General features: G+C 33.0%; 5 protein-coding genes and 1 pseudogene across 6 annotated transcripts; 5 read left to right on the top strand and 1 right to left on the bottom strand.

Moving 5' to 3' along the window:
- Positions 1-1,212: 1,212 nt before the first annotated feature.
- On the top strand, positions 1,213-6,750 carry LOC130804364 (uncharacterized). The gene is made up of 9 exons (XM_057668778.1): positions 1,213-1,370; positions 2,412-2,535; positions 3,928-4,018; positions 4,128-4,187; positions 4,902-4,964; positions 5,069-5,272; positions 5,357-5,468; positions 5,554-5,768; positions 6,281-6,750. Exons 2-9 carry the CDS (start codon positions 2,420-2,422, stop codon positions 6,371-6,373), a joined length of 954 nt encoding a protein of 317 aa, XP_057524761.1. The 5' UTR covers positions 1,213-1,370; positions 2,412-2,419; the 3' UTR covers positions 6,374-6,750.
- Positions 6,751-7,642: 892 nt separating this feature from the next.
- On the bottom strand, positions 7,643-11,276 carry LOC130804342 (E3 ubiquitin-protein ligase SINA-like 10). The gene is made up of 2 exons (XM_057668746.1): positions 10,894-11,276; positions 7,643-9,541 (listed from the first exon to the last, which is right to left on the bottom strand). The coding sequence occupies exons 1-2, from the start codon at positions 11,164-11,166 to the stop codon at positions 8,882-8,884; spliced, it is 933 nt and encodes a 310-aa protein (XP_057524729.1). The 5' UTR covers positions 11,167-11,276; the 3' UTR covers positions 7,643-8,881.
- Positions 11,277-12,636: 1,360 nt separating this feature from the next.
- On the top strand, positions 12,637-17,420 carry LOC130804420 (ATP-dependent Clp protease proteolytic subunit 3, chloroplastic-like). Its single transcript, XM_057668845.1, has 5 exons — positions 12,637-13,047; positions 13,900-14,014; positions 14,852-15,027; positions 16,833-16,928; positions 17,024-17,420. Exons 1-5 carry the CDS (start codon positions 12,730-12,732, stop codon positions 17,294-17,296), a joined length of 978 nt encoding a protein of 325 aa, XP_057524828.1. The 5' UTR covers positions 12,637-12,729; the 3' UTR covers positions 17,297-17,420.
- Positions 17,421-18,688: 1,268 nt separating this feature from the next.
- Positions 18,689-19,063, top strand: LOC130803834 (S-protein homolog 5-like). The gene has a single exon (XM_057668034.1). The coding sequence runs from the start codon at positions 18,689-18,691 to the stop codon at positions 19,061-19,063; it is 375 nt and encodes a 124-aa protein (XP_057524017.1).
- A 1,579-nt stretch (positions 19,064-20,642) lies between these two features.
- On the top strand, positions 20,643-22,038 carry LOC130804188 (protein PIN-LIKES 2-like; annotated as a pseudogene).
- Positions 22,039-22,738: 700 nt separating this feature from the next.
- LOC130804189 (uncharacterized) lies at positions 22,739-27,836 on the top strand. 2 transcript variants are annotated; one of them, XM_057668546.1, is made up of 8 exons: positions 22,739-23,234; positions 23,974-24,350; positions 24,808-24,879; positions 24,981-25,048; positions 25,148-25,286; positions 26,088-26,168; positions 26,256-26,348; positions 26,972-27,836. In XM_057668546.1, the coding sequence occupies exons 2-8, from the start codon at positions 24,207-24,209 to the stop codon at positions 27,059-27,061; spliced, it is 687 nt and encodes a 228-aa protein (XP_057524529.1). In that variant the 5' UTR covers positions 22,739-23,234; positions 23,974-24,206; the 3' UTR covers positions 27,062-27,836. The 2 variants fall into 2 exon arrangements, with proteins under 2 accessions (XP_057524529.1, XP_057524530.1); XM_057668547.1 differs by having other exon boundaries at positions 22,789-23,234; positions 23,979-24,350.
- Positions 27,837-27,892: the final 56 nt, after the last annotated feature.

Here is a 27,892-nt window from a genome sequence, read left to right as displayed (position 1 = left end):
TTTGATTGGTGATAAAAAAATTACTCTCTCCATCCCTATAAAAATGCACCTAAATTATTTTTGGTAAAATAAACAAATCTTTGATTAAATAAAATAAATCTTTAATTAAATAAGGTGATTATCAGTAGCATTTTAAGTTTTTTTTCGTATTGAATAAAATAAACAAATATTTGATTAAATAAGAATATCCACCATATTTTTTTGTTAGAATAATATAAGACTCCCTTCTATTCATCACAAGTGTCTCATTTGCTTTTTGAACTCTATCCAATGTACTTAATCAATCTTTAATATCTCTAATTGTGTATAATTAAACATTATAAAAATTTGATATGAATAATTCTTACATTGAGACGAATCAAACAAGATCCTACCTAACTATGTTTTAACTTATAGATTAATAATAAAATACAAGTAAAAGATAAATAGTGTCCAAAAAGTAAATGGCACACTGTGAGTATGTCAAAACAAGACATATTTGCTTACTAATTAATTAATAAATGCTTTTTTATATTAAGGAAAATATCTTAAACTATTAAAGATAAGAAAAGTAAATAAATAATCATGAAAATTTTAGTCTTATTTCAATTCAAGAACACATATCAATTACATCCTCTGTTCTTTTTTTAGAAATTTAAATTAGATTTTTAAAGTATATATTGAAGATGAAATATATTCATGTGAGATCTTGTTAGATTCGTTTTGATATAGTTTTTAAATATATAATTTTTATTATTTTTTATGATACATAATTAGAGATATTAAGGCTTAAAATTTGCTAAATAATGTGTGCAAAAGGTAAAGTCGAAAAACAAAAAGAAACGAAGAAAGTATATAGGTAAGATTTGAAATTCAATTCTCATCTCATATTTTTATCCTCTCAATCTAATATCTACCATGTAATATGAAAATGATATATACAACTCTAAGGGTTGTATATAAGAAAAAAATTTGTATTTTATTTATGTAATTTAATATTATTTTTGCTTTGAAAACATAAGTATTTAATTATACTTTATTATTTTATTGTCTATTATTTCTTAAAAAGTTAAAATAATTATATAAAATATTAATTGTTTTTCAATTTTTAGATAAGATTCTCTTAAAAAGTAAAAATTATTAATAATAAAGAAAAATTATTAATTTTTATGCCGTAAATATAATTATTCTTAAATAAAATTAAAAAAAATAAAATAAAAACAAAGGAGTGGTAGAGTTGTAAAATTCTTATGGGCTGCCTGCAGATTGGAGAAGAAACAAAAACAACACAACTCTGATTTCTTTAATTCTTGTCTCTCTGATTTACTCGACTGATCTCCGAGATTAAACCAAATTTCTGAGAACCACTATTGACGAATTGAATCTCTCAGGCATGATTATCATCTCTTTTCATCCTATTTTCAATTACAAAAGTTTCTGCGTTCTCCTGCGACTTATGATTTTTTTCCAATTGTAAACGATTTTGTTTTCATTAGGATTATTTTGTATTATATTTAGCGTGATTTTTTCGAAAATTAAGTTTGTGATTTGATGATTGGGTGAATGTGGGAAGTTCAGATCAAGGTTTTATAATTAATTTTGACTATCATTAGTTCAAATGATTTCGGTTGAATGGTAAATTGCTAATTCTACGATTAGATGTACTTGTATAATTATATACTCATATCATATGCACCAATGAGTAAGGTGATTTGTAGCAAAATTTTGTTTTGGTTGGTGGTAGTGGGAGAATAAGATTGAAAAAAGTGGATGAAACATGAAAGAGAATAAGAGATATGGATGAGATAAAGAGGTAACTTGAGTTTGTTGATGAAATCAGGAGATGAATGTGGACACTCAAGAAAGGAAATTGAAGCAAACTGAGTGGGATGGAGGAGAACTCCTAGGTTGAAGTGAAATCTTAAACTAATCTTGGATAGTGAGGTTGATGACTTGACGTATTTTTACTGACTATTTAGTTTGGATTTTATTGTTGGTATACGATTGTTTAACTGGAATCAATTTGATCATTGGTAGAAACTTTGTACTATACGATGTTGGGGGGGGGGGGGGGGGGGGTTTGAGGCTGAAGTAATGTTACTTCTGGTTTCTATTGTATGTAATATGCATAGTACTGTTAACCGGAGAAAAATTTTGATCAGTGCTTGGAACTTTGTACCATTTAATGTGGTCCTTGGAAAACTGAATAGTAAAGGTGATTAATTTGTGTTGATGAGCTGCTCAAGGGGAACACGCAATAAGGCTTTGGTGATTCGTTGTTGTTGTTTCATGTTATAAATTAGTGATAGATTAATGTTTCTATTGTTTGTACTTATTTTTTTTTGGTTGAAGGATAATTGTTGATACTTCGCTCGAAAATCATAGCTGAAGCATCGTTCTTATATTGATGAGTATATGAACTGTTGATGCAGCTGTGAAAATGAAGAAGTATGGATGGGATATGTTATCAATTCTGGTTGTCGTATCTCAGCTATCCTCTGTCTTGGCTTTGGAAGCGACAGGGACTGCATTCATGTGGTCTCCTCATATTGATACGTATGAACTATGCTTTACATTCTAAATTTATTTGTGCATTCTGAAAATTGGAATCCCCTAACTTGATTTTTACTGTCAGAGATTGCTCAGTTAAACATACATCTATCAACAGTTGGCATTTAGAATGTCAATTTAATTTACTTCTAATGATGTTTGTTGGGGCTAGGGGAGGGATTTAATATTGTTAATTCTCTGATTCTTGATATGTTGTTTGATACTTGGTCATAAATGGGAGTTAAAGGAATGATTTATTGTGTATGTTTTCATAAAAAGCTTCATGTCAATATCATGGTCATGGAAGCCCACCCTCAACCATGCTTGTTTTTCACGAATTGTCAATACAACCTAATACCATTCCTTTCAAATGATAGTGAATATGAATGATACTTTGAAGAAAAATAATATCTAATTTTGCACAATGGTTGCAGAGCAAAATCACCCTTAAATTGCAATATTAACTCTGCCATTTAATAGCAGATACCAAATAAGTTCTGAATATTATATGTGTGGTAAGATGTCAATTGTGGGATTGCACCAATATGCATGTCAAAGGTATGAAGCCGAATGATGTAGCTAGTCTTCATAATATGTGGAGATAGTTGGTTTCTAGGTAAAAAAGATGGGTGTTGCTTGGATGGGCATGGGTAGCCTTAACGAGCACAACAGGTTCGATGAATCGTCACTAGGGAGACAAAGACTCATCAACTATGCTCGAACAGTTGCACTACAGTGAGTATAAGTATTTGCGCAGGTGGAGTCACCATTGACTCGTCACTCATTTTTTGGCAACTTGCCAATTGATTTAGAAGTTTAGGAATGAGATCAAGACGTTTATATAAAAATGTACGTTTTTATTGAGTGAGTCAGCAATAAGGAATGAAATTAGAACTTAGAAGGCTTGATGAGCTGTGTGTCATCTCTTGACAACTTGTCATCCTTGATTGATGACTCATCAACAATTCTGGAAAAGGGGAGGTGTTTTAGCTGTTTATACTGTTTCTGTAATTAATTTATGAGTCACAATGTAGTTAAGAAGCTTTTTCTACCAAGTACTTATTTCCTGCGTACTACTTCTATATACTTAGAATCAATTTTATTTATAAATTGTATGTAGTTAAGTTTTAACTAAACTAGAGTTTACCTGCCAAACTCATGGATAATCTTAACCGAGCCAGGAAAATTATGGTATTGTATAGAATTCTTTCGTCCTGTTTTTAAAACTTTAATTCTGTATGAAAAAAGGATTTTTCGGATTAGTAATTTCAAATTCTCTTTGTTGTTTGGTTTTCAGTATATTTATGTGTATATTTGTGTATACAGTGTGAATTATATGGATTTTTATGTTAACTCTTGAGAAGTAGGATTTTGATTTGCTCTTTTATTTTTGAATAGAGAACTGGACATAAAGGTGAATTATCAAACACTCTCTTCAAGAGATTTAGCAAGGTCTGTTATGTCCACAGGCAGTTGGTCAAACATACTGGTATTTCCTTTTGCTACAGGCACCTTTTTAGTGTTTATTCTTTGTCCTCATGAATCATGTAGTATCTATTTTTCAAGTCTTTTTAAATACTCGTGGTTTTTTGCTGCAGTGTGGTGGTAAGCAATCTCATCAACCGGTGGACTTTGTTGTTGTATTTGTTGGTAAAGAGGTATTGTGCTGATGTGAATGGCATTTTTTTATGTATATTTCTGAAATTACTTGACTTGGTTTACATTTATAGAAACTGAGAATTGCTTTCTTAAATCTTGTGTCTATGGCGTGGCTTGGCTTTGCTGTGTTATGATGTCATTAGTGATTTCCTTCAAATGTATACCAAGTCAAATAAAACTTTTGATTGCAAATAGCAGAGGGGCATTCTGTAACCTTTGTGGGGTCGTTTATGGTTCCTTAGGGGCTCTTAGGATCATCCTGTAGCCTTCTTGAGGCCATTTTTGGTTTCCTAGGCCTGTGATGACTCTTTAAGACTTTCCATCCTGGCTCACTAGTCAAAGTTCTCTGAATTAGAGGCAGACAGATAATAAACTGGATATCATGAGTTAAGAATGTAATGAAAAATTGAGATTTGTTGGAGGATATGACAATAGAATGTAATGAAAAGAAAAGGAGAATCTATGTAGAAGATCATTGGGATTGATTTTGTTAGTTGTAGTTTAGTATTAGATAGGACCGAATCTTGTGTGGGATTGATGATGCCTTCTGGCAAAGATATTTCCTGCTTTGAAACTTCGCCCCCCCCCCCCCCCCCCCCCCCAACACACGCAAAAAAAAGAAAAAAAAAAAAGAACCAAAAAATGTATTTTATGCTATATTTCAGCTGCTCTTACGTACTTTTAAGCTTTTTCATTACAATGTATTACTGCAGTTGCAATCATCAAGTATAACCAGAAATAATGGGGAAGATTCTTCTCTTGTAGAATTGCTCAAGGTAATTTTGGCTGTTAGAATGTTAAATCAACTGTCATCAATATATAAGAATTTCCTAGTTATGTATGATGTTCTTTTACTCATGGTCGATTTCCTCTTTTATAGGATTCCTTCACAAAGTCCAATTTCTCAATGGCATATCCATATTTGGCAACAAGGGCAAAAGAAGAGACCGTGGAAAATTCTTTGATAGAAGAATTTGAAGAAACTTGTGGCCATAAATTGGAAGTTGGCAATATTGTTGTTACTGAATCTTGCTTGATTGAGAACAAAGGATATGCAAAACTTGCAGACATGCACTCTGTTGAGGTAGAGCTTATTTTACAGATCGGTCACATTGGCTAGTTTGCTTCTATTGTGTTGATACTTACTCCTAGGTTGATAAATCTGCAGGAGTATGTGGCTTCAAGAATGGACGGGGATGTGAAGGAACAAACAGATCTGCTTGTTGTTTGCCGTGGAGGTTTCAGTTCTTTGGCAAAATTTGATCGGCTGCAATCTGAAGGTATATGATGAAATAAGATGTGTGATGTTATCCTGTGCCAAAAAATGTTTTCTCTTTATGGAATTCTTGACATATGAATGTGCAGGTGAATATTTGTCGGAGTTGATTACTTCATTGGATCACTCTGGAGCAAAGTACACTGTTCTTTATGTTTCTGATCCATATAACTCCATGCCTTACAGCCCTCAAATAGGAAGGTTGCTTGCCGAAAATGCGTCTGGAAATGCTTCCTTGAACTCTACTGCTTTCTGCGATGGAGTTTGCCAAGTTAAGAAGACCCTTCTTGAGGCAATTTTTGTTGTAAGTATCTTAACCATTTCTACATGGACATTATGATGTGCTGTTTTACTTTTCTCTTATTTTGTATACCAAATTCAAAAGTATCATATTTAAACTTTGGGGGGGCATCATCAACCACAAGGGTACGGTGTAGAATTTAAAAGAGTAGGGGTACCATATAAGTTTTCATTAAGTTTGAGGGTACAACATAGGAAAACCCTTCTTTTAGGCCAAACACGGGTTTGCTAATATTAACATCCTTGAAACTTGGAGTTGGGCTATGGGCACTTCTTGGTTTGGGCTGTCTACAAGTATTGGACTGCTAGGAGATCGATGGATTCCAATTGCTGACTTGAAAGTTCTGTTGTTTCTTATGTGGTGATGATCCTGTTCTTTTATTAGGACAAACCAATGTAGGGGCATGGTGAGGTTGAGAAAATAGTTGCACTAGCATTAATCGGGCCATTATTCTAGGAGTTTGATTTTTTGAATCTTTGTTTGCTGATATATTTCTTTCTTGTCGTATATTTCAGGCCATAGTCTTGCTTATCATATTAATCTCTGGACTTTGCTGTATGATGGGCATTGATACTCCTACAAGGTTTGAGGTTCCTCAAGAGTCTTGATAACACATTTGCACGAACGACTCGTTTTACAGCATAGCAGCGTTCTTTCTAGGATTGTTGATTCCCAGAGTGTTCGAAGATCGTCAAAAAAGGAAATTCAGCAGGTGCAGGTTTTTTGTGAATCATTGCATCTATGGCCAGAGGGAGAGATGGCCCTTGTAAAATATATTCATCTTATTGTTTGCATATTGCTTGCATTTACTGTACAATCATGTATTTTTAAAATATGTTGATATACTCAGCTTTAATGAAGCTTCTAGCATAAAATCGAGTCTTGTCTCAGTTGAAGCTAATACTTTTTTTCCTAGGTAAGTGTTTCGTTTGAATTCTCATTTAATCCTCACCTTCCCTTAGCCTACCTTGTGATCACAAATAAATAAAGCTTTTATCAAGTCTATAGATAAGGTTGGTTTTTGCCTTTTTGGTCAGGAAAATGAGATTTCAATGAACACCAATCTATCACATTGAAGGCTATAATTACAGAAGATGGATTTGAGACTCGAGAGGTTTAGATGATTCAATTAATTACGAGTCTTATTGGAAAATATTAAGCTTAACAAAAAAATACAAATCATTTATATATATATATATATATATATATATATATATATATATATATTCATGATTTAAACACTTTTTAAAATATAATATTTGATAATAAAGTCGGAAAAAAGATTTAATTATTTTATTTTCATAATTTAAATATAGAAGAAAACACAATTAAGTCATAGATATAAAAGTAAGTTTACTGTTATTGGTGAAATGTAGTTGGAAAATTAATACCGTTATATGGATGACAAATCATTAACGGAAAATTAAATGTTCATCTTTTGTAAAGGCTATAAGCATATAAACCAATATACACATTTTGTGACCTTAATGGGAAATGTGATGCCTTGATAACAAGCCAATTCGACTTCCCCCAACCCCCCTCCAAATAAAAATGTCGACAATAAAGCGTGTAAGAGGATGCGAAGTGCACCTTAGTGTAAGGTGAATCTCAGACATATCCATGCTCTAAAGCATTTTAGACAAAGGAGGCCGATACAAATAGCTGATCAAATTTGGCTTGACAAGCCCTGAAACCAACCCAAATGAACCGGCCGTATAGCACATGACAACATCAATGTTAAAGCTTTAACCCCGGAAACTTGGACATGGAGGCTGTACAAAGCTTTAAAAAGGCAAAAACACACCAGAGGAAAAAGTATATTTCAACCTCTCCTGAATGCATTAAATAAATTATCAACAGATTCTAGCTATACAAGATTTTACCGGGAAATTGTCCATCAGTTATATACAAAAAGGATTAAAAAAAATCTGTTCATGGTGTACTTGCCATTATTCCCTAAATACATATTTATTACAACACATGAGACAATCATATTGCCTCTTCATTGATACAAGTCTAGAACATTAAAGTACATATAATGTCTTCTTCCCAACATATGTAAGAAATTTCACCAGTTAACAGGAAAATGGCTCGAACAGATCCAACCACAGTAAACTTTACACCAAACTATCGAACGAGTCTTATTGCAACTAGCATGAAATTACGTTCACTTCTTTTTGTGAAAAAACATTTGAGAAAAACAGTAAACATGTGGTTTGACGGGTTTCCAATGCACATGATACATGAAAGCAGGGCATGTAGCCTACATTAGGGACTCGGACAGAAAATCAAATATCCTCCAGACCCAAAAAAAGAACAAAATCACCATGGATATTTCATACTATAGCTATGCAAATAGAGAAGTTTCCGCTTCTTTTTTATCATACAACTATGAGTGAAATTTCAGGTAACCGGCTATTGCGGCGATTCTCCTAAGCACAAGGCGGTATAAATGTGAAGTTTCAAGAGAAACAAGATGAAGAAAAAGTGCCTCAGACAATACAATAAACTTTTGCGGGGATGCAAAATGATTGTAATTTAAGTGTCCCAAGTCCAGTGTCACATGATTCGCTAATTAACTTGCGAATTGCGAAATGGAAAAAGCGAATTATGGTCGGTTTTGGACTATTCTTGGGAAAATTTGAGCTAATCGTGAATTCAAAAAGCGAATTATGTTACACTTGTCCCATCCCTAAAATTTATGTACAACAGACATTAGTCTATGGAGCCAAGTTTATGCACGACTGGATCGAGTTTAAAGCACATCAAAGTTAAAAAGATTATGCATGCAAAAGATCGAAAAACTAGTATTAGCAAAATGATGATGCAAGACAACATGTGTGAATAGACAGATGAGCACATATCATACAGCAAACGAAAAGGGCGTTCTTATCCATACGCAATTTTTTAATTGGTAAATCCATTGGCGACTCAGAAATTTGTTGATTAGGTTCTTGCAAAAGTAAGTGAACTTAATTTCATGCTAGTTGCGTTTAAGTATTGATGGAGCCGAATTGAATGCAGTACCACAAAGAAACACAATACTAACCGTAGAATATCCGACTTTTGCAACTGCGCTTCAACTTAGCTCAGTTGCTTGAAATGATCATCAAAGCTCAAGTGATTTGAGCACGAGATTTTTCAGGGCTCCATATGCAAATTTCCAACTTGGCACGGCCACCACTGAGGTAGAAGTAAGCCGGGATCAGAACATAATCCTCAGAAGGAGGATCACTGTACTTTTCTGCAGTACAATGTGTGAAGGACTGGAATTTGAGCGAGGTGCTACCTCGTCTTAATACAAGATCATAAGAAAACCTTCCATTTGAAAGGGTTGGATTAAAGCATCTAACGACTATTTTGCTTCCGTGGCTCAGGATGAACAAGGTTCCATCTTTATCTTCCTGAAGAACAAGAACTTTTTCATCCATCTGAGGAGATATAGAGAAGATAGAGTTGTAACGGAAGCGAATTACACGGCCTGCATGCTCTTTACGCATGTGGTTTGTAAGTCTCTTGGACGAACCTCGAAAGAGGCAGTCGCGGAAAGGGCACAAACATGGTGCATACAAGCACTTCTCCTCATGCTCGTGTTTTCTACAATAATTGATCGTTTCTTTGCAGCCATACCTTAAATAACAACATGATACTTGAACTGATTCTATAACCTTTTCAATGGCCCGGCATCGATTATTTCCGATTTTGCCACAGCATGAGGGGCATTTGTCGACAAGGTTGTTGCAGCATGTAGAGCAAGCTATATGGCCATTGTCACACTACAAAAGCAATAAAACAGTCATATATAATGGAAAAGTAACACGGGAAACACCCTCCGCTGGCTCAAAGGAAAATAATAAACATCAAAACTATCCGATATTTCAGAAAAAGAACTCGATATGACACTCGATTTTTCTCATACATCACAATGCATGATCCTAACAACAACAGAAAGAAGTACATATCCCAAGTGATAATGGAAGAGATAAACAATCAAACATTAATACAACTATCCCTTTATCTTATCATCTAGAAACAGAAAGAATTACATATTCCATCATACTTCTTTGTGACCAATAAATTGATCCCATGTTCGACATTCAAGAAACCATATTCCTTCATCCTTCCAATGTCTTTCGATATTTGTAAAACCCACGAATGTACAAGTCCTTTTCGAATTTTCCCAAACAAGCCCCTTCTATATTGCCATCAATTATGGGTTCCCCCAACAGAAGTACCAAACTTTATACAACTCCCTCCGTATCATTAAATTTGCAGAATTTGCCATTTTGATCTGCCTCACTTAATTTGCATTATTTCTACTTTTAAACATGACCCACCACTTCCTTTTAATCTTATCCATACACTTTACCTTTCTTTTAATTTCATGTCATTACCCATCTTTTTCTTAAAAAAATATCAATTTTCTCTTTGATGCAAACCAAACAGGACAGAGGAGTACACTGCAACCATCTACATATGACAAAAACCATCATATAAAATACAACCACAACAATCTAAATACCACCATAGCCTCTCCAATAACCAATACCATTTGACTTCCCACCACAACCATCTAAAGTATCACCATAGCATAGCCTCCCCAATCAACAATACAATATAACATACCACCATAGTGCAGAATATCATATGTATCATCGTATCGTATAGCAACTGTATTGTAAACATTTTTGAGCGCACCGCTACCAATATATAAGCAGCAACGCTCATCAGACTGTATCTTGACCGTGACTGAAACCCTATATTTGCATTATGATCTAAAGTACCATTACATTCAATCCAATTACAACCATAACCTCCCCAATCACTAAGAACATTGGATTTCCCAATATAACCATCTAAATTACCACCATACCTCACCAATTACCATTGACTGGATTGTTTATTCTAACTCTAAATACTACAATTTGACATAAAAAAATACTATCTTATTAAATTTCACAATGCTCAAAAACCCAATTCCCCCCTTTCTTTATTCTATAATCAGATTAATCCACAAGCATGAAGATAAACTAACCAAAAACCCTAAAATTATAAATCATTTCTCACAAATAGTTAAATTCTAAAAACCAATTAGAAAGAAAAAAAGAGTAAACTTGAGGATCAATACCTGAAAGACAGGAATAGTCAAAGGACAGAAACAGATGGGGCAATCGAAGACATCTGGGTCGGATAAAATTATTGAAACGGGCCCACTTGACTTGGTAGATCCCACAGAAGAATCCGTATTATGTTCATCTTGTGATGATGATGACTGTTGTTGATGATCATGATTCAATGCTGAAGTGGATTGAGGGGTGTAAGTTCTTCTTCTCTTTGGACTAGGGATGATGAATTCTTCATCATCTTCATCTTCATCATTAAAGATTGAGAATTTCGCCATTGTCACTGTCAATTCTAAATTGGGATTTGTTGCGTGGAGAGAAATGAGAATAAAGAATGGGAGTTGGTGGGTGCTTATTATTGTCCCCGTGGTATTGATGCCGATTCACTTCTTCCTCATACTCATTTATTTATTTGTCACCTTTCAAATTAATAATAATAATAATAATAATAATAATAATAATAATAATAAATTTTCAAATAAATTTGACTTACCCATCAACAGTTGAATGAATAAAATTCTGTTAGTTATTACAAATAAATGTTTTATTTCCTCTTTTCCTATATTCGCATTGAATGACTCATTTATATTTACTTATTTTATATTTACTAATTTTTTCTTTTTATTTATTTATATTTTAATTTTGTTAGGATTTAACTATTTACAAAAAATTTCAGTAATCTTATATAGCTATTTTTTCATTTTTCTTAAAATAAATATTAAATTAAATAAGATATTTAATTACAATGGGAGATAATATTAGCGCTAAAGTTTTCAACTTTTAAATTAATTAATAGATTTATGCCATATGAGAATATTTAGTCAATTGAACCAATTTTAATGGGAGATTAATTGAGCTATCAATTTATATTAAATTTTTGGCTATTCTTTTTAAATTTTTAATCGATTTAGTGTTTTTTTACTACTCCTATTAGTTTTGGTCTAATATTCCACTAGCGAGTATAAAAATAGCTTAATTAGTTCATTTAATATTAAAGGCTAGTTTTCGTTTGTTGACATTGAAAATAAAATTCCAACGAGAATTGCTATATCCTTGTAAGTTCATTTCGAATTACCACACTCCTATAAATAATTAACTTCACACACTTTTTGTTAACTTTTTAAATTTAATGGATGTTTCACACTACTCTAAAAACAAGCGGAGTATCTTTTAGAATGTAGAAATTTTAAAGGAATTGAGAGGCAAATGACCACTTACATTAGGTAAATATAAATTTAGTTCAATTCAATCCACATTTTTCTAATTCATGAAAATTGAGAAGTTGTATTTTGATTAATAATACAAGGCCCATTTGGTTAGTGATATTAAATTGTAATAATGAAAATAATTTATAGTGTAAAATTTCATCAAAAGTTTTATATCACTCCCATTTTAATGAAACTTTGATCACAAAAAATTTTTTGTTTATAAATTTTCATTACCATCCTATACCACATCTCCCAATAGTAATGCATTGGAATGAACTTTATGAAGAAAATGAGATGATTGGAGTTGGATAAGCATGGTCATTAAGAAATTTTTCGACTAAAATTACACTAGTTTTTCATTCTCATTACCACCGTTTATTAATACCTACCAAACGGACTGTTAAGGTGAGTTTAGATATTTTTGAATAATAAGGGAGAAATTTCTTAATGGTAACTTTCATTCAAAATGTCACATCATCCTATATAAAAAAATCATTGTTGATTTATATTTTTCCCATGAAAATGAGATAAAAGAGAAAAACAAAAGAATAACCCAAATATAGAAAAGGAATATAAGAAATCCTAAATCCTAGAAAAATCCTCCATTTTTCACTATTCTCTCATACTCAAAAGATGGAAATGAGCACCTTAACATTCACTATACAATCATCTTCAACACCATTGAATTTCTTCAACCATGGTTTGAATTTGAAACAATTAAAACCTTCAATTTTCCCAGCAACAATTTCAAGAACAAACACATTTAATTCATTGAATCAAACCAGAAAAAGAATCATTCAAGTTAAAGCCTTTAATGGGTCATTTGAACACCAAACTTTATCTTCTAATTGGGAAATTGCAGGAACAGCTGCACCTTATTTGCCCAGATTTGAAGAGCTTGATACTACCAATATGCTTCTTCGTCAAAGAATCATCTTTTTGGGTTCTCAAGTTAGCTTCTTTTCTCTTATGATTTTATTTATGTTCTTTTGTTGGTTTTTGTGAAATTTTGGCTTATATATTTCTTGGGTTTTTATTTAATAAAAGTTGTTTTTCTGATGAACTTGTTGGGGTTGCATTTGAGAGGTTGTTATTATTATTATTTTTTTTAATCATAGGGTAGGCTGAGGGGAGGGGGACGAGTGAGATTCGATCTCAAGAACTTGCATGTGAAAGACCATAGTTGCTCCAACCGAGAAAAGACCTGATTCTTTGGACGTTGTTATTTAATTATTTGCACTATTAGGCGTGTTATTACCTTTTAATTAATTGGAAAATTGTTTTTTTTTTTGTTGTTAAAAAGTGTATGGGGTTTTGATATTATGGTTTATTGATGAATTTTTGGGATTGCATATGGGAATTTTGTGATGGTTGATGGGCTTGTTGTTGATATTTATGGTCTTGGTTTTGAAAGGACTAATATAGGTGATGTTAGATGATTTATGAGTGAATCTTGTGTTCTTGGTAAATTTGATTGGTAATGGAAGAGGAACAAACAAATTTATGAGTTTGATTGTAAGTTTGTTTCTTGAAATTTACCTTCACTTTGAATGGGGCTTTGTCCCCTCATTTGTTAAAATGACTCGTTAAATCTTTAAATCATGTGCACTTCTCATATATAGTAGTTGGAGTTGGAGATGATGTTTGCTACCAAGATCGATGGTTTGCAAATCGTGGGAGACACTTAATGGCATTAGAGTAATAGAATGTTGTTAGATTAGGGGTAAGAGGATCATGTTTTGGACTACGTGTGTAGAAATGTAGCTTGATCAGTTATTCATTTCTTGCTATGATGGTGAGCAGATTGATGACACTACAGCTGATTTTATCATAAGTCAACTCTTACTTCTGGATGCTGAAGACTCCAAGAAAGATATAAAGTTGTTTATTAACTCTCCTGGTGGATCTGTAACTGCAGGTATAACTTGTTACCCATTTAGCTTTGTTATTGTTTATGTATCATAGATTCATAGTCCCTCCATTATTCATGAGTTTCCTCTTGACCTTTCTAATGCATAGTGTAAAAATGCGGTAACGGTCGTGATCACGATAACAACACGGTAATGCGGTAACGGAAGTGATACGGTTATCGCAGCGCTTAAATATAGGTCGAAACCATAAGATATCCCTTAATACAACCTTAAACGTGGTTTTTTAACACCTTTACAACGTAGGGAATATTGCTTCGTTTCTTTTGAAAACCTTTCAACACGGTCGATGCGATGCGATGCAATACAACTTTGTTTTTACACCATGTTCCAATATGAGCTTTTAAGGTCAAATTGGGTAAAACATATGGGTGTTGAAGGATTACTCATTTTTTTGGTTTGTTTCAGTTCAGCTTCATTAATAGTACCTTATACCTTTCTGTAACCAATAAACTTATTAGTTCATTGTTTCCTGCGAATAAGATGACATGGGTGGTTTCACATTCCTTTGTTTGGGTGGGAATGATTGATGGCATGGACAATTTGCACAAGGACTTGTGAATAATGGTATTCCTTTGGTTTGATTGAGTTTTGAGGCAAATATGTCGAACGTATCAACTGATTAGGACTATGTATTCACACTCTGACAATTTCATTAGCTTGTGCCTTGAGAATGATTTGAAGACAAGCACCTTTTGTTGAAGTATGTGAGATGATTGCCCTTCGAGATTGGATGCTCATATCTATTTGATTGAAGCAATGGGGGGGAAGTCGGTTTAATGGTCACGTATAGTTAATTATTGCGATTTGATCTAGTCTATTTGTAGGGATGGGAATTTATGATGCTATGAAACAGTGCAAGGCAGATGTATCTACTATTTGCATGGGATTAGCTGCATCCATGGGAGCATTTCTTCTTGCTTCTGGTAGTAAAGGGAAGCGCTATTGCATGCCAAATTCAAGAGTGATGATCCATCAACCACTTGGAACAGCTGGTGGAAAGGTGAATTTCTAACCTTTTGCCTGTTCGGAGTTTCTTAATTCCTGTGACAAATCATAAATCATGTTCTATAATGTTATGCTATGTTACTCGGACTCTTCATTTTGCTTCATGTACCCGTGTTCGATCCTTGATGCTCGGACATTGGTATGGCACTTAGACACTTCATTTTAGGTGTAAAATTGAATATTCAGACGTATCCGACACTTGGACACGTACCGGAATACGACATTAGTACCCGAGTCCAAGTAACATAGATGTTATGTGGATCATGTTCTATAATGTTCTGCCGTCATCAACCAAAATTTCATGCTCTTTTATTTTGCTTCTCAATCGTCAAAAACTATGTCTTTGTAAATTTAAGTTTTTTTTTCCTGCTTTGACGAACTTACAACATTGCTGTCCATATTTCAATGTTCAAAAGATGTTTCGTAACCACCCTGAATTTTCGGACTTCTGGTTCAGTTTGCTGAGAAAGTGTTTTACTAGTTTGCAGATGTAGTGCTTCTAGTTTTATTCTTTATGCTTGCAGTTATGGTTTGTCATACCATCTTAGTCCTTTAATTTCTAGGTAGAGGATTTGAGGCGATTAAGCGAATGTGATATTGTATATAGAGACTAGAGTTAAATTTAATTGCCAATACAACTGACCTGGGACAAATACCCATATTCCAAAGTTTGAATTTGTTACTTATTACATGAACCCAAAGCAATGCATCCCCCAGTCTCACAAGTGCCATTTTTGGATAATCTATGGGTTGTCTTTCTTTGAAACCTAATCCTATATAATCTCCTCGAGATTGCTTTTCCCTTCTTTTTTTTGATGGAAAGTTTTATCTGGTAACCTTGAGGAATTGAGTTTTCCACGCGGTAGACAATGTTTTTTAAATTCCACATGCTAACCCTGAGGTTTACCTTTTTTTAACTTTGTGACCTTTTTTTGGTTAAAAACGTTAGTCTCCCGTTTCTGCTCACTCAAGGGCTTTTTGAAACTCAGAATTGCTTATCCCTTCACATTCATTGCAACAGCTAATCAAAACTTTTCCCTCAAAATACAAACCTTAGAAAATTTTCCCCAAAAACTAAACCAATTTCAGATTCCAAATCACTCCAATTTTCTTGAGTAATGGATTATTTTTGTGGTTCATCATCAAATTCATTTGGAATCTGCAATCAAAATTCTTGCAAAACCTTTGATATTTTGGGTTGAACTTGATAATACCTTCATCAAATGCTCGAAAATTGTAGCGAAATAAGGGTTAGGAAAATTATCAAAATTAGGGTAAGGGAACTAGAACAATACCTTTTAATTAGGGATTTCAGATTCTTCGTAAAAGTTTCTTCAAATTTGAAGTTGAAAATTTAAGGGAAAACTTATTGGATATTTTCAGCTATATTTAAACTCAAAAAATCACTTTTTTTGGTTGGGTGTTGGGACTGGAGTTCCAATTGAGGTCAAAGGCCACTTCCCAAGCAACCAGGAGTCAGGACTATTGGGCTTTACTTTTTCATACAGATCTTCGAATTTATCTCCAGCGTCTTTCATTTAATCAATCTGCCCTCTCGCTTCTTTGGACTAACAGCATTACAGGATCTTAATCGGCGTAATGCTGATTGTAAGCTCTTGCTCGTATGTAGGCATGATCATGGTCTGTTGTTCATCAATTATGCATGGGTTTTTGAGAGATCTGTATTTTACTCATAATTTTACTTCACACTTGATGCTTCCATTATGTTTTCTTCGTCAAACGTGTTAACCTTAGTGCATACTTGCATGTTTTCCGTTAAGTGTTTTTATGTATTTTCAGGCAACAGAGATGAGCATACGTATTAGAGAAATGAATTACCACAAGCTCAAGCTTAACAAAATCTTGTCGAGAATCACCGGAAAACCTGAGGAGCAGGTCGGCTTAAGCTCTAGATTTCTTTCGCCCGTCCCATTTCGTTTTTCCGTTTTGGCAATGTTAGAAACATGAATTTTTCATCTCTTCTATTGTAGATAGAAATAGACACGGATCGTGATAATTTCATGAATCCATGGGAGGCAAAAGCATACGGACTAATAGATTTTGTTATCGATGATGGTAAGCCTGGCTTGATTGCTCCCATCGGAGAGACCACCGCACCTCCAAAAACAAAGGTTTGGGATCTTTGGAAGATCGAGGGTAGTCGCAAAGCCAAGAAGAATCTTCCCTCCGAGAACAAGATCTTACGGAAGGGTTATGCTGGGAGCCAAGATAATCAGGACAACGAATCCTCGAATCCAATATAAGTCCACATCCCCGATTTTCCCAACTAGTATAGATGTACTCAATTTTCTCTACGATTTGTGTTAGTGATGTAGAACTCATTCGATTTTCGGAATATATGAAACTCAAGAAAATAATTTTGTTGTAGTTTGTTTGATTCATATGCTATCATTAGTTGTATGGAATTAGGAGTGGATCATTTCATGAACAATTTGAAACACTCGCTCCATGAAGACAAAATGGGGCGCATAGTAGGCATTGGATAGAACTGAGCTCCGTCTCATCGACATGGTGATTGTTTTAGTCATATTCTCTAATGTTTAACCATTGAGCGACTTTTTACTATTATGATGTAGAATTAACTATTAGGTTAACTCATGATTCTGAAGTCTTTAATCAAGTTCAAGGAAAGTGCTTAGTGGATTGTTTACCTCCTAAATCCATAAACACATCAGTTTGTGAATCTTTCTATCGAACATATCAAAGGTCATACAATTTGTTCGCTTAAGTCAAATGAGACATTTAGGCTGAATAGGAGGGAATAATATTTTAGGCTGATTATCAGTTTATCACTAATTTACTGCTCTACCAAATGTGAAAGTTAGACATGCAATGAAAATATACACCTCTACTTTATTATGCTAATATTCCTTTCTCACTTATTTGAAGTGATTTCCCTTGATATTTTTTAAAAGTGATCTTCCTTGATTATGTTTTTTAAAGGAATAATAACAACAAATTCAACATTTATTGAGATGAAACGTAAGTTTCCTAAGTAAGTTCATCAATTTATACAAATACCGCCGTCCACTTATTAATCATTATTTTCTCATTTTATTTTTGTATGTTTTTCAATGCATATATTTAATTATAAATATTTTAAATTTTAATTAATTAAAAATTATAAAATATTTAAGTTAATAAAACATATACCATGACGAATCAAATTTAGTTTCAACTAATTATGTTTTAATTTATAAATTAAAAATTTAATAAAAAAAAAAAAACAAAGAGGACAATAATGATAAATAGAAAGATAAATTACAAAATTTACTAACCAACAATTAAATGGTTCAAATTCAACACTACAAAATTAATTTAATTATATTACAACATTTTTGGCACATACAATAAATATAATAAAATGTTACTATTTTGAAGTGATCTTCCTTGATTTGGATAACAATAAATTTAACATTTATTGAGATAAAATGTATTGCCAAGTAACTCCATGAATTGGTAAAACTACAAATACATACTATTTTGCCCAAAAATTATATTACAAAAGTAACTTAAAAAACAATTTAATGGCTCAAATTCAACCCTACAAAAATAATTTATTTGCTATAACCATATTTTTAATTGTATTTTTTGATGTAATTGATGCGGGAATTCGAGATAAAATTCATGTTCGAATGTATAATACATTGAAAAGCGAGGAAGATCTTGAAGTACATTGCAAATCAAAGAATGATGATCTTGGTGTTCATGTTATACCGCATACATTTTATTATGAATTTAAATTTGGGGCTAATATTTGGGGTAATACTTTGTTTTTTTGTGGTTTTGTATTTGGTAATAAATTACATTGGTTTGATATTTATAATGAAACCAGGGATACTGCCGATTGTTGGCAAAAATGTTATTGGGAAATTAGAGAATCTCAGAATTGCTTGCTTGATTTTTATACCGGAAAGTATGATTTTTGTCATCCGTGGAAATCTCAACATTATAAATTTGAAGTTTCTAGGAATAATTCCACCAAAGCACCAATTATGTCAATATCTTGAATTATAAAATTAAATTAGGTCTTTTGTCCTAATTTCTCAATGTTGGTCTCTTTTTTATTTTATATTTTTATGCAACTTTTTTTTTTTTTTTTATTGATGATTTTAATAATATGATCACACACAAGTCACAATTCGATGGTGATTATATATGAAAGGTGGTATATCGTGTTGCAAATCAACACAATACAATCCGTCCTCAATCAGGTGCATTTGGGGTATTTTTTATGAGATTGTCATTATAAAATAATACTTTTATACTTGAAAACGTTTAATAATTATTAGTATGAAATAGTACCTATTCATTTTTTTTAAATTCTCCATACTTTATTTCATTTTAACTAATGATATTAGAGTGATTAATAGATGTAAATCAAATTTTCTAAAAAGATTTTGTTTAGGTTTAGTGATAATGGTATTATAAACATATCAATGCGATACAATTAGACTACGCACTCGTATACTCTAATAATGTTGTAACTAGTCACTAAGCTACTATTTCATATTCTATAAGATAGTAGTAATTTTGAGTAGACAGTATGATGTGTAGAACTCTCTCCGTCTTTTCACATAAATAATTTATAATTTGAGTCTAAATATTTATAAATATACTTTGATTAAAATTATAAAAAATATATGTTAAAATTTTATATTTTTGGATATATTTTAACTTTTTTATAATGAAAATCATATTTGAGTTTTTTCTCTTTATATATAGAATATTCCTAATATAATCAACAATATGAAACAAAAAAGATATACATAAGGTAATTCATTAGTATTTGAAGTGAGATTAAGAAGGTGGATTAATCACTTCAAAAAAAGTTGGTGGATTAGTGACATGGCTTTCATGATATATGTATGTACTTTAGGGTTAAATTTTGTGGGGTTCATCAAGGAAAGCTTAATGAAACTCATGTCATATACAATCATATGAACTTAGAGGATGGAAATATATGTTATAATTATTGTAATACAACTTACAATTTGTCATTTCTCATTAAACTTGGGGATGGTAATGAATCTAATGACCATTTTAGGTTTAAATGTCCTTTTTGGATGTAAAGGCTACCATTTCTCTCTATAAATGCATGTATCCAAAACCTAGTCTTTTTTGGAAGGAATTTGTCTTATGCCTTTTCATGCAAGAATAGGTGATTATGGAAATTTTCTTTGCTAATTATATATGAAGCATTCCATGACAAATACTACTTGTACGGTTATAATACCAATTAGTTGCCCTCATCGATAAACATCAACATTTATAAACCAAAAAAATTACTAGTCTTTGTCTTATTTCATTATATATAGAAAATAGACTTGTAAACCAATTAAACTTTTATTTTTTTTTGCCTTATCATCTCATTTTTTTCCTTTAGAAAATTAGTTTGTATGATATAGATTGTATTAAGAACTTATATAAATAATTATAAACAAAACGCAACAAGAAATTGAGATTTTCATCCTTGTTGAGCAAATCCTTTCTCCCCTAGCCCTTCTCTTTGTTGGGTAGGAAACTTAAGCTATTTTGAAATTTTTGCAATTTTTTTCCTTAGGGGAAAATTTTAAACTAATCTCAAAAATGGTTGAATTATTGTTTTCTATGCTAAATAAAGGGTTAAAAGGGAAGATTTTATTCATTTCTATTGTGCCATTACTAAAGCTTATCTCCATGACCTTATTGGGAGTACTTTTAGCACACCCAAAACAAAAACTTGTACCAAGAGCTACATTTAAACTCCTAAGCAAGCTTGTATTTGCTTTGTTTTTACCTTGTTTGATCTTCAACAACTTAGGCCAAGCTATCACCCTCAAAAACATTACACTTTGGTGGTTCATACCCTTGAATGTTGTTGTATCTGTTTCTATTGGATGCTTCTTAGGGTACCTTGTTGCCCTCATTGGTCGTCCCCTACCTCAATTTTTTTGGTTTATTATCATCATGGTCGCGTTAGGAAACATGGGTAATCTTCCATTAGCTTTCATAACATCAATTTGCCATACAAAAAAACCATCCTTTTGGTAAAGATTGTCAAAAGAATGGTATTGCTTATGATTCTTTCTCTCAATGGGTGGCTATTGCTCTAGTTTATACCTTTGTTTACCATATGATGGAGCCTCCCCTAGAATATTATGATGTTGTCGAGGATGCCAATAGAGTGAATGATGAAATAATCATGGAGGATGAAGAAGAAGAAATTGATCAAGATATGATTCTAAGGGATGAAGGTGAGTTAAGTATGCCACTTCTTCATGATGCAGAATGGCCTGGGATGGATGGCAAAGAGATTGTTTACTCGAAAACACCCTTTATTGCTCGAGTTTTTAACTCTTTAATCTTCAATTCCCTTAGAGAACTCCCTGATTTAGGAACAAATCTCGAAGAAGGTTAAGGTTATAGGTGTTTACTTGAGCCAAAAATGTTAAGAAAAATTAGAATTGCAACAATACAAATGCCTATAAAAGCACATTTTAAGTCCACCAGTTATCACTTCATTTTTAGCCATACTTGTTGGTATGGTGCCTCAATTGGAAGGCCTTGTGTTCGGTGATGAAGCTTTGCTTTCTTTCATCACCGATAGTTTTCAGTTCATGGCACGTGCAATGATGCCTTTCGTTATGCTCGTGTTAGGAGGGATGTTAGCCGAGGGGCCAGAGGAGTCTAGGTTGGGCCTTAGGACTACTGTGTGGGATCATTTGTTACAAGGCTTTTGTTGCTTCCTTTGTTTGGGATTGGAGTGCCAGTTTTGGCCGATAAATGGGGATTATTGATTCAAGATGATCTAATGTATAGGTTTGTAATTTTTCTACATTATGTTACACCTAGTGCTATATTACTCGGTGCGATTGCTAGCTTACGGGGTAATGCAGTCCAAGAAACCTCAGCAATTTTATTCTGGCAACATATTGCAGCTGTTGTTTCTACTTCTATATATATCTATGTGTTTTTAAAATTTCTTACCCCTTCATTAACATGAAGTTTTGTAAATCAATCATACATACCTAATGCTATTTGCAAATAGCGATCCTTGTTAAGTATAGTATGTGCATAAAATATATATATATTTTATCTTGAATTGAGCTGACAACTAGCGCTAAGAAATTATTCTACCTCGATTTTGTTAGTGATTCTTGAGATTTTCAGATTATGAAAAAAGGTTGTAAATTATATATTTGTACAAAGACTATGTAATGCAAGATTGTAACTTTAAGGTTAAGGTGCATGTTGTCCTAATAGTATAGGAAATGATACAGGCATAAGCAATTGTTATTAATCCCTACTTATTTGCTTCAACATTAGAAGATTCGTCTTTGGTGTAAAAGTCAAATAAATGAATAGAGGTACATTTAAGCGTTTGAAAGAGTTTTAGATGTGATATTTTAGATCGAGCTAATTTAGATTTTTGTGTTTATATAAACCTTAAAAGCATCATTATTGGTATCTGGTGACTAAATAGTTTTGGTTTATATTTTAAGATGATGTTATTCTTAATACCATACTTTTGATTTTGTAATTTAGTTTTCATAAAGACTAAAATAAACACTAAATTTTTTCTTTTTTTTAATTAAATAATTTTTAAATCATTCACCATTAATTACTCTTTAAAAATGTGTTACGGCGAATAATTTAAGTCCCAAGCCACACTATACTCAATTTTAATTTATTAGGCCAATTCTTTGGAGAATTTTCATATGAACTTATCTCATGCCCAAGTGGGAAGACTAATAACTAAAGGAAAGCCCCAAAATGATGGCAAAGCAAAAGAGTGGAGGAAGCAAACCGTCCACACTTTCAACCGTAAAGCAATTATATTTCCCAACACAAATTCCCTCCTTTTTTTTTAATTTTCCTACACTTACTTTATTCAGAAATCAAAACAAATTGGAACACTAAAATAGAAAGATTCCCATCTTGTAAACGATTTCCATTTTTAATTTTCTCCTTCTTTTCTTCATACTATTTTAGCAATATTCATTAATGCATTACTAAATAACAATAACTAAAGAAGAAGAGAAGAGTAGTATTTTCTGGGCAAAGAAAACTAAGCAAAGATGGAGTATGGATGAAGAAGACTATCCTCAAAATCCAAATTAATACCTTGCTTAATTCTTTGCTTTTTGTCCCATGAATTATAACAGAAAACTAAGAAAACTAACCAAGAAATCATCCCTTGTAAGTATCTTTCTCTTTTCCTCAATATATACTAGTTGTTCAAACACCTAAACTAACTTGTTTTTTTATCAACCATATTCAAAGGTAGGTTCTTTGTGGGTTTGAAATGGGAAATTTGTTATCTTTATGGGGTTTTTTTTACAATAATTATTGATTAAATATTATTTTTCAAGTGGATTTTTCTCATGATTTTTTGGTAGGAAATAAAGGTGGGTTCTTTGTGGGTTTTTAATGGAAATTTGTTATCTTTATGGGTTTTTTTTAATTATTATTTATTATTTTTCTTGTGGGTATTTCTCATATGATTTTTTGTTGGAATTTTTGATTGTGTGAATTGATTGTTTTAATAGTTTGATTTGTTTGTGATATGTTTTTTTTTACTTTGGTTGATCATAAAGTGGGTTTATTTCTCATAAATGTATGTATTATTCATCTTTGGTTAAGTTTGAAGACATATGAGTATATTGACTATTATGTGAAATATGGGTTGGCAAAACTTAAAATTTCTCCAAGAATCATTTCTTTTTTTGGAATGTAATGTTAATAAAATGGGTTCTTTTCTCATATTGTATGTATCATTCACCTTGGGTTAAGTTTTGAAGAAATTTGAGTATTTGGACTGCACAATTATGTGAAATATGGATTGCCCAAGCTTAGTTCATCTCCAAGATCAAATCTTTGTGGGGTTTTGGTGTTAATTATTGTTGTCCCACTTATTTGTTTAAACACTTCAATGCAGGGTAGATTTGCATTGGAATTTTGGTGATGTTGATGGAGAAGATAACCTAGAATTGGTAATGGTAGTTGAAGTGTCATAACATAATTGAAGGGCCTTATTTTTAGAATTTGTTCCTAAAAAATAGTATAGTTTCTATTTAACAAATGGTATTGCAAATTGCAATTGGGTTGGAGATTCATTTGTGAAGGTGCTTTTGATACCAAAATGTGTTCACAATAAGGTGCTTCATAGGCATGGAAACTGTGCAGCTTTCATCTCAAAAAATGGATGTGAATGGTGGGTTTTTCCTTCGAAAACTAGCATTATGTAGGATTTGCCATGATGAAGATGAATCCACAAACATGGAAGCGCCTTGCGCTTGTTGTGGTAGCTTGAAGGTTTGTTTGAAACATATTAATTTACTGCATTGATCCATTGAACATACAACTATAATACATTTATCTCTTAAAAGCGAAAGAGAATATTTATAGTACTTATGTTTGTAAGTGATCCGCTTAGACGAAATGTAAGGGCTATCATAGAAGTATGATATCCTGTGCAAGACTGAAAGTGTATATAGCAACAACATTCCGTCACCCCAACACCATTAAGTGACTTCTAGCTAGGCTATGCAACCTTACCCTTGTTAGCGATAACAAAGAGGTTGTTTCTAATTGACCCTTGGTAACAAACATCACTCGTAGCTTCACATAAATCGGAAATGCACGTGATTAAATGAACCAATATAATATAGCCATTATGAAAGTGATTATATTGCTTTTACATAAACGTTCATGTTGGTTTTTCTGGTTTTCCCGATTGGATAATCATATTAATAACTTTGATTCATTGCAGTATGCTCATCGTAGATGCGTACAAATGTGGTGCAATCAAAAAGGCAACACGATCTGTGAAATATGTCTTCAGGTTTGCTTTAGTCTACCCCAGTTTTCCTCATGGTTCAATTTTGTGTTAACCGGAGATTTATTATTTGCTTATACAATCTTTTGAATTTGATGAGGTTGTAGCCATTCAAGCCTGGATATACGGTGCCACCCCCTAGATTGCCCTTTGCTATCATTCCAGTGCCTTTAAGGTACTTCTCATCTTCGTATACACGCATCACAGGAGGAAATTCTGTTTGTCTGTCTCTAAGATTATGTCAGAAACTTGACATTTCTTGGAACTTTTGCAGGGAACCTTGGGAATTTGCGAGCCGTAATCAATATGATCATCCGTCATTAGTTGCTGCTGAAACTTTCTTTGATCATAGGCTGGATGATTATACGGCTCCCACTGCAAGCATAATCTGTTGCCGGGTTGTTACAATAATAGTAATCTCTTGCACTCCTTCCTTGTTTTTCTCTTTATTTATAGTTGCGCATATGTGTGTTTGAATTCAGAGTTTTTTTACGCTAATACGCAAGTAATCCATTTTGGAATGTAAGAAGAACAAATATGTATGTTTGACAAATGCTTTGTTATGTTCTGTTTAGTACACAAATACTCCCTGCCCCCAGGTCCGACTCTAAGAGCTTGATTTTGTGAATGAGTTTTGAATTATCTGGGGAATTCCCTTAGATAGGGGATGTTTGATTACCGTATAAGAAGTTTCTTTAAGGATTCCAATTGATAACATATGGCAAAAGATTGGGATTTTAGAAAGGATCATGGTAGGAAGATAAGAGTAGCGGAAATATGAAACGTAAGATTCCAAATGAGGATATAAGGTGGGGTATTAGTGGACCTGTAAGAAAGATTGAACATTGGGACTCAGGGACTTGAAAATAGGGTGAGGAAGACCGAAGATGACTTGGAGGGAAAGATTGAAAAAGGATATGAAAGATTTAGACTTAGAGGTTAAAATGGTAGATAATTGTGATGAATGGAGAAGAAGAATTTATGTGAACGACTATTGGAACTGATCTATTGGTTCATGTGACCGACTTCAATTTTTTGGGATTAAGCTTTGACATTGTTGTTGCACAAAATATGGTTTTTCATGACTTGTATTGGCTTCTTCTAATAGCTCATATGTCGTCTCGATTCTTCCTTCTACCAATGTTAGCAATGTCTCTGCAAGCCGAGAACATTGTCGATAAATGATATACTTCGCTTTTGTTTATTGTGAGCAGTTCTTGGTGATGATTGTTCTACGTCATACTCTTCCTATCGTTATGGACGGAGCTGGAGAATATTCTTTTACCTTGTACACAGTAAGTTACCTTCAGTTAGCTTTAAGATGCATTCATGGAAATCTCGTTATATCGTTCAACGTTTTAAGTTGCTTAAACCACTTGCAGCTATTGATGTTGAGGACCATTGGGATTGTGCTGCCTATGTTTGTCATGCTTAAAGCATGCAGTATCATTCGCAATCATCGGAGGCATCGACAGGTTAGTGAAGGATTTAAAATTTCTATTGAACTTCCCTTTTTTATTTGGGGTAGATTAAAGAATCCCTACATGCAAGAGGGAAATGAATAAATCCTTCCTGTACGTGGTGAGAATCCAACTATTGTCACAAGAGTGAATGAAAATCCCTCAAAAACTAGGCTGACCCATGATTCTCGTTATTGATCTACCCTCATTCGGCTTCCATTCTATATCCGAACATTTCCCCCTCAGTAGTTATGCCTTTTACATCATTTGGTAACTATATTATTTGTGATTGTACTACCTTGTGGGAAGATTTCTTTTGCTGTTTCGAACCCATCATCAGTCGTATGAAGAGTGCATCTTCTAATAAGTTGAAACGTCAAATAGGTTGTTTGGGTCTTGCTCTTGCCTCTCGTGTAACGTTCTTGCTAGTTTGAACCCCATAACGTATGAAGAGTACATCTTCTATTAAGTCGATATTGATCAGGTTTAGCAATTCGCGCCATTTTTTTCACTTTTGATCCAACTTGAAAGTCGAACTTATTGATATTGAATGGAATTTCCTAATTGCTCATACCATCTTTGGACGTTAAACATTTTCCAGCACGATCATAATGTTTCCCTTCCGTGTTATTTTTCAGACACCAGCGACTTTATATCGTTCAACATCTGACGAAGATAATGAGCTAGTACGGCCAGATATTCCCGCTCATGTTATTAGAATTCAGTAAACTCCATGAACATCTGATGCAAATGCCTTCATACGACTGACCAGAAGCTAACTGCTAATCTATCCCCACGAACATTTTCTCGTCTAACAATGGAATATGGATTGTATCATCGTATGTATATATCTTGGACAAGCAGGACTCAGATTGACGGTGAGCTATTGTGGAAGTCTCAGCAGCAAGACGGGTGCGCTCTCTGAAGTCTACGACCGTACGACTGGCATCCGAGAGGAAATTGTGCCTCAGGTTGTGCAGATATTGTAGATTGTAGTATCTGTATATATGAAATCTCAGATTTTAGAATTGTTAATAGTATGAATATCATTTCCTTTGGTGTAATTTCCAAGCAAAATTGCCTACATAAAATGAATTTCCTAACTCCAATACGTTCATTCTGAATGAATGAGAAATTATTTAACTTTAACTGAATAGAATTGAATGATAGTACCCCTTGCATAGGACACCTAACGATATTGAAAAATCAAAGGAAAAGGAACTCATGAAAGCTAATACTCCCTGTCTCACAATATTTGCTACAAATACTTACGGTAGAGGTGTTCATTCGGGTTATCGGGTTGATTTCTGGTTTTGTATCCTTATTGTTTTTTTACATAATTGTAAATTATTTTTGAAGTCGGGTCAAATCGGGTTCGGTTACAAGGTCGGCTAACTTTCGAATTATTGGGTCTGTTTTGAACACTCCTATGTGGTAATATAAAGGAGTAGGAGAAAAAAGTGGTGTTTTATGAAAAAGTGAGAGAAATATGTAAAGATGTAAAAATAAAAAAAATATATATGAATGAGATAATGAGATGTAGAAATGTGGCAAATTCT

This window comes from Amaranthus tricolor, chromosome 17, assembly GCF_026212465.1.
Source record: "Amaranthus tricolor cultivar Red isolate AtriRed21 chromosome 17, ASM2621246v1, whole genome shotgun sequence".
Lineage (NCBI taxonomy): Eukaryota > Viridiplantae > Streptophyta > Magnoliopsida > Caryophyllales > Amaranthaceae > Amaranthus > Amaranthus tricolor.
This window is presented reverse-complemented; position numbering and strand designations above follow the sequence as displayed.